Here is a 6,076-nt window from a genome sequence, read left to right as displayed (position 1 = left end):
CCAGATAATAGATATCTATTCGGAACCGGAGAGGGATTTTCAGTTTTTCACAGGAAGCTGAGCTCAAGCTGCCTGCGTCAAAACCGCCGGTTTGACAGATCTTTATCACCATAAAGAACACTTCCAGAATCCACACGTCGATCAGGTATAACCGTAAGCTACTTGTTTTTACGTTATCTTGTCTCCTAGATCAATATGAACTAGTTGCCTAACATGATGTATTGTAAATTTAGCCTAGTTCGTTTTCCATTACTCACGTTGCCTGTAAATACTGCGGATGGATTAGGCCTGTTTTAGCAATGAAGAGCCTAATGCAAATCTGATGAATGCCTAAATTATACATTTGAATTTAGGCCAGCATTTTAATTTAGGCCAGGCTCCGTTGGAACCTCGGAGGGTGAAATTCCAAACTGGTCTGTTTTTAGTAGATTGTTTTACTGAGTAAAATCGTCGAGGTCGGAGGGTTGTCATGTTAAAACGTCTTAAATGTAGGGTTAGGGTTGCCACTCTCGTGTCTCGATGATGCGTTGAGCACTGGCTGAGCAGAATGTTCCAGCATTTTCTCAACCAAACCAAATAAGGACTTCCTCCCCGTCCCCTGTAGCTCATCATCTGCTAATGTAGCATTGTAATAATCCGTTGATATAATGAACAGCATCGTATTCAATTATCCTAAATTGTAACCAGCTTGGAATGAAAATACAATGTCTTAATGTTCTACTGTAGAATCCTTACATCCCTCATGGATGGTTGAGTAATGAGTACTACAGTATGTGGGTGGCTGCCTTTGTCACCTCGGGGCTAACTGTAGCTAGTAACACTAAACCGCTGTAGCCTACTGTTGCAGTAACACTAAACCGATGTACTGTTGTGGTAACGCTAAACTGCCGTTGCCATAATAATGTGACAGTTGTGAAGCTTGTCAGAATAAAGTGTTGGAAACAGGTGCTCATCGGACAATTTTAAATCTATTTACAATTTGAGGCCCACAAAGTAATTGTAGAATCATATGCATCTCTTGTGTAAGAAATTCTAGACTATATTCCAATTTAAATCATGAATTTGTACAATTGACTTTTGTAAAGTGGACACAACTTGGCAATCCTAAAAACGACCTTTTCCCCCCAACAGTATAGGAACCATGTCAAAGGGACCAGCAGTTGGCATTGACCTGGGCACCACCTACTCCTGTGTAGGGGTGTTTCAGCATGGCAAGGTGGAGATCATCGCCAATGACCAGGGCAACAGGACCACACCCAGCTATGTTGCATTCACAGACACAGAGAGGCTGATTGGGGATGCAGCCAAAAATCAAGTGGCCATGAATCCCACCAATACAGTATTTGGTAAGTATTCCATTAGTGAAGTGCAGAGTGAAGGGCATTAGTGAAGAGCTGAGCCAGAAGGCAAAGCTTTCTGTCTGCCGAGCAATCTTCGTTCCTACTCTCACCTATGGTCATTGGTCATGACCGAAAGAATGAGGTCGCGAATACAAGCGGCCAAAATGAGTTTTCTTCGACGGGTGGCTAGCATCGCCCTTAGAGAATAGAGATGGGGTGAGAGGTTCAGTCACGCGAGAGATAATCAGAGTCGAGTCGCTGCTTTGCTTGGAAAGGAGCCAGCTTAGGTGGTTCGGGCAGTGTGCCTCAAGTGTCTCCCTAGGGAGGTCCTCGAGGCACGTCCCTCTGGGAGGAGACGCTAACTACGGATAAGCGCTTGAAGAGATATATATATATATATATATATATATATAAAGCAAGCTAGATGGCTCACCCGCGCTGCTGGCCAATGAGAGCGACGTTGCTACGTGGCAGCATAACATTGTGTCTATGGGCATATACTTTTTAAATAACCATAACTTGCTTAATTTTCAAACGGTTTGGTTTGTTATAAACGTCAGACATCCGCATACTACAATATGCTTTGATATGACATTTTTATAAAAAATAGAATTAAGCAGATACGTGTCCTGAATCATAGCCACGTTGATAACGTTTGTATTAAACCAACCCGTTTGTAAATCCGTCAAGATTTGAGTGAGTTATGACTAATTTTGTTTGAGCTGCCATAGAACATACTGTACTGTAGCCCCTCAGCAAGATGGCCGCTGGGTGAACTACGTCAGTGACTCCGCCTTGAGCCTTCTAGCCTTTATATGTATGGTTGAAGATGTATGGATAGTGAAGTGTGGAAATTGTTAAAAATACAACTAAAGTTTTCCTTTTCTTTTTTACTCCTCAGATGCAAAGCGTCTAATTGGACGGCGGTTTGATGACGGTGTTGTCCAGTCAGACATGAAACACTGGCCATTTACAGTAGTCGATGATTCCACACGCCCCAAAGTGCAGGTGGAGTTCAAGGGAGAGACCAAGGCTTTCTACCCAGAGGAGATCTCTTCCATGGTGCTGGTCAAAATGAAGGAAATCGCTGAAGCGTACCTTGGCAAGGTAATTAAATAAAAATATGCACAAAACCACTGTAAGGGTGAAACAAGGAAATGATTGGAAACTAATCAAAATACAATTGTATTCATCAGGTAATCATGTTTAAAAGCAAATATGTGCTATTTACCATCCGTAATATAACTTAACTTATATTTTTGACAACACTGAGATCTAAAAAGCTCACATGTTATGTTTCAAACTGGGTAAATAAAGGCAAAATGTGACTTCATATTATGTTGCGAACCATCATTGTTCATATTCAACATTAATTTTATATTTCTGTTCCTCCACAGACGGTGTCCAACGCTGTGGTAACAGTGCCTGCCTACTTCAATGACTCTCAGCGTCAGGCTACTAAAGATGCAGGGACCATTTCTGGACTCAATGTCCTCCGCATCATCAACGAGCCAACAGCGGCTGCTATTGCTTATGGGCTGGACAAAAAGGTTCAGTACTGCAATATTCTGCAAAATGTTTCATGATACATGTGCTTTTTGTAGTAGCATGTTCAAGACCCATCAACCTGTCCAACTTATGAAGCACTTTATGGTCCAATACATTTCACTTTGTATGATTTTTTTTTTAATGTTTCCCTTGCAGGTGGGAGTTGAAAAAAATGTTCTTATCTTTGACCTTGGTGGCGGAACATTCGATGTCTCCATCCTGACCATCGAGGATGGAATCTTTGAGGTCAAGGCCACAGCAGGGGACACACACTTGGGAGGAGAAGACTTTGACAACCGCATGGTTAATCACTTCATCGCGGAGTTCAAGCGCAAGTACAAGAAAGACATCAGTGACAACAAGAGGGCTGTGCGTCGTCTGCGAACAGCCTGTGAGAGGGCCAAGCGTACCTTATCCTCCAGTACTCAGGCCAGTATTGAGATCGACTCTCTGTACGAGGGCGTCGACTTCTACACCTCCATCACCAGGGCCCGTTTTGAAGAGCTTAATGCCGACCTGTTCCGTGGCACCTTGGACCCTGTGGAGAAGTCTCTCCGTGATGCAAAGATGGACAAGGCCCAGATCCATGAGATTGTTCTGGTGGGAGGCTCCATTCGTATCCCCAAGATCCAGAAGCTGCTGCAGGACTTCTTCAATGGGAAGGAACTTAATAAGAGCATTAACCCTGATGAAGCAGTTGCCTATGGTGCAGGTATGGCTCAGACTGACATTTACTTTATTTATTTTATATTGTGTATAATTTACCTGTACTAAGAAACAATCTTAATATCTCTATATAGCGGAGGATTTCAATTATAAAATGTTTTGCAGCTGTACAGGCCGCCATTTTGTCTGGAGACAAGTCAGAGAATGTGCAGGACCTATTGCTGCTAGATGTCACCCCTCTGTCATTGGGCATCGAGACTGCTGGAGGAGTCATGACGGCACTCATCAAGAGGAACACCACCATCCCTACCAAGCAGACTCAGACCTTCACCACCTATTCAGACAACCAGCCTGGTGTGCTCATCCAGGTATTGAATGGAGGTGTTCACACAGTATATATTAAAATGTACCTAATTGGTGGGCGGTGGGTCGTCATCACAAGTGTAACTTTCGGACTTGTGAGGTGCACCGTTTTGTACATCTTTGCACAACTGTTCCATGGTCTGCTGTAATTGTTGTTAACACCAGGGGCCAAGTGTGTCTCCCAAGGGCCATGCAGGGGCACCTGCGTTCAAGGTTGTACTTTATTGTTAGATATTGTGTACAGGTACATATTGGGTAAAACCTATTTTTGTTTGGCTTCCTTCAGACAATGCAGCAGCATAGATGACATCACACAGCAAACAAAGAGATAGAATAAAGTGCAAAAAAGAGAAAACAAAGGGAATCATACTGTGTGTGCATGTTTTCCCTGTAGTAGCAAAGTTAGGTGAACTTTGTGTGCCACAGGTGTGCCATTACTTCAAACTGCACCAAACCTGACATAACCTAAACCTGGTGTGGATGTTCCAATCCACACCAACGTGGAAAAAACACTGTTCAGGGGTCTGGCATGAGAATAGTCGCAAAAAAACCTAAAATGCACTCGTATGGGGCACTACAGCAGTGTTTAACACGGGATCCGCATGTAATTCCGATGGAGCATTAGTCCGACATGCGGGAACTGCTCGAACATGCGCTGCTCCCGTGCTTGCGGTTCTGGTTAGGTTAGGGTTTGCGGTAGGTTGCCGTTTGTCGGACCAATGACTAGTCTGAACTAAGTACTGCACCCGTTGACACACCAAATGGCCATCATTTGGTGACCATTGCTCTAATCAGTGCAATATTGGACCTGCTTTGAAGGTCACATTGCGCCCTGAAAATTTAGTGCATTAAATTGTCTTCAGTACATTGTGATTTAGGTATGTGAATAAACATCGAATGAAAACGAAACATTGGCCCGATATGCCTAAAACAATTTGATTGTTGACTGAATTTCCAATTTTGTCCTCAGGTATATGAGGGTGAAAGGGCGATGACCAAAGACAACAACCTTTTGGGGAAGTTTGAGCTGGTCGGAATCCCCCCAGCCCCACGAGGTGTTCCGCAGATCGAGGTGACATTTGACATTGACGCCAATGGCATCATGAATGTCTCTGCTGCTGATAAGAGCACTGGCAAGGAGAATAAGATCACTATCACCAACGACAAAGGTACACCTAAGAACTGCATGCATTCTAAATGCATTCTACCATGCCATTCTTATCAACATTCTAACAAATCCGCTCCTTTGTGTTGCTCCTCTCCAGGTCGCTTAAGCAAGGAGGACATTGAACGCATGGTCCAGGAAGCTGATAAGTACAAAGCTGAGGATGACGTGCAGAGAGACAAGGTTTCTGCAAAGAATGGCCTGGAGGCTTATGCCTTCAACTTAAAGTCTACTGTGGAGGATGAGAAGTTGCAGGGCAAGATCAGTGATGAGGATAAAAAGAAGATCCTCGACAAGTGTACTGAGGTCATCAGTTGGTTGGATCACAATCAGGTATGAATTATCTAGATCAATGGCTATATTTGAGCTCAATTCTTAATTTGTGTCAAATGTATTGACAGTTCTAGGTCATCTGGTATAAAATTAAGGTTTAAATGCATCCCCCCCTGTTCTTAGTCTGCAGAAAAAGATGAGTTTGAGCATCAGCAGAAGGAGTTGGAGAAGGTGTGCAATCCCATCATTACTAACCTGTACCAGAGTGCTGGTGGAATGCCAGGGGGAATGCCAGGTGGAATGCCAGGTGGCTTTCCAGGGGCTGGTGCTGCCCCAGGAGGAGGAGGATCCTCTGGCCCTACCATTGAGGAGGTCGACTAAATGCATTCTCACAGTTGTTTCCATACCCCATACACTTGTGTTTTGTTTTTTTATTTGTTTTGAGAGTTTTCACAAAACAAGTTGATTGTACCAAGCAATTACTATTCTACTGTCAGGGAGGCTTAAATTAAATCTGCAGGATTTCCATTAATATTGTTTTTGTGGCTCTTTTTGTTTTGTTTGTACTGTATGCTGTTTAATGGAGAGCAACAACTTATTTGGAATTCAATCGATAGGCACTTTTTGTACTTTGTTCGATTGTGCTAATTAAAAGTTTTGGTTACCATGGCATGTTTTGCTATCGCAAAGAATTCACATTAAATATTATTTAAAAGATTGA

The 6,076-nt window shown here is 43.1% G+C and overlaps 1 protein-coding gene across 1 annotated transcript; it reads left to right on the top strand.

Annotated features, from left to right (window-relative positions):
* LOC306932715 (heat shock cognate 70 kDa protein-like) lies at nt 1-6,076 on the top strand. The gene is made up of 9 exons (XM_079514620.1): nt 1-145; nt 1,132-1,346; nt 2,242-2,447; nt 2,738-2,890; nt 3,045-3,600; nt 3,720-3,922; nt 4,888-5,086; nt 5,183-5,415; nt 5,539-6,076. Exons 2-9 carry the CDS (start codon nt 1,142-1,144, stop codon nt 5,734-5,736), a joined length of 1,953 nt encoding a protein of 650 aa, XP_079370746.1. The 5' UTR covers nt 1-145; nt 1,132-1,141; the 3' UTR covers nt 5,737-6,076.

This window comes from Electrona antarctica (assembly GCF_951216825.1).
Source record: "Electrona antarctica genome assembly, chromosome: 11".
Taxonomy (NCBI): domain Eukaryota; kingdom Metazoa; phylum Chordata; class Actinopteri; order Myctophiformes; family Myctophidae; genus Electrona; species Electrona antarctica.
The sequence above is the reverse complement of the archived record's forward strand: the minus strand, read 5'-3'. Positions and strand labels throughout refer to the sequence as shown.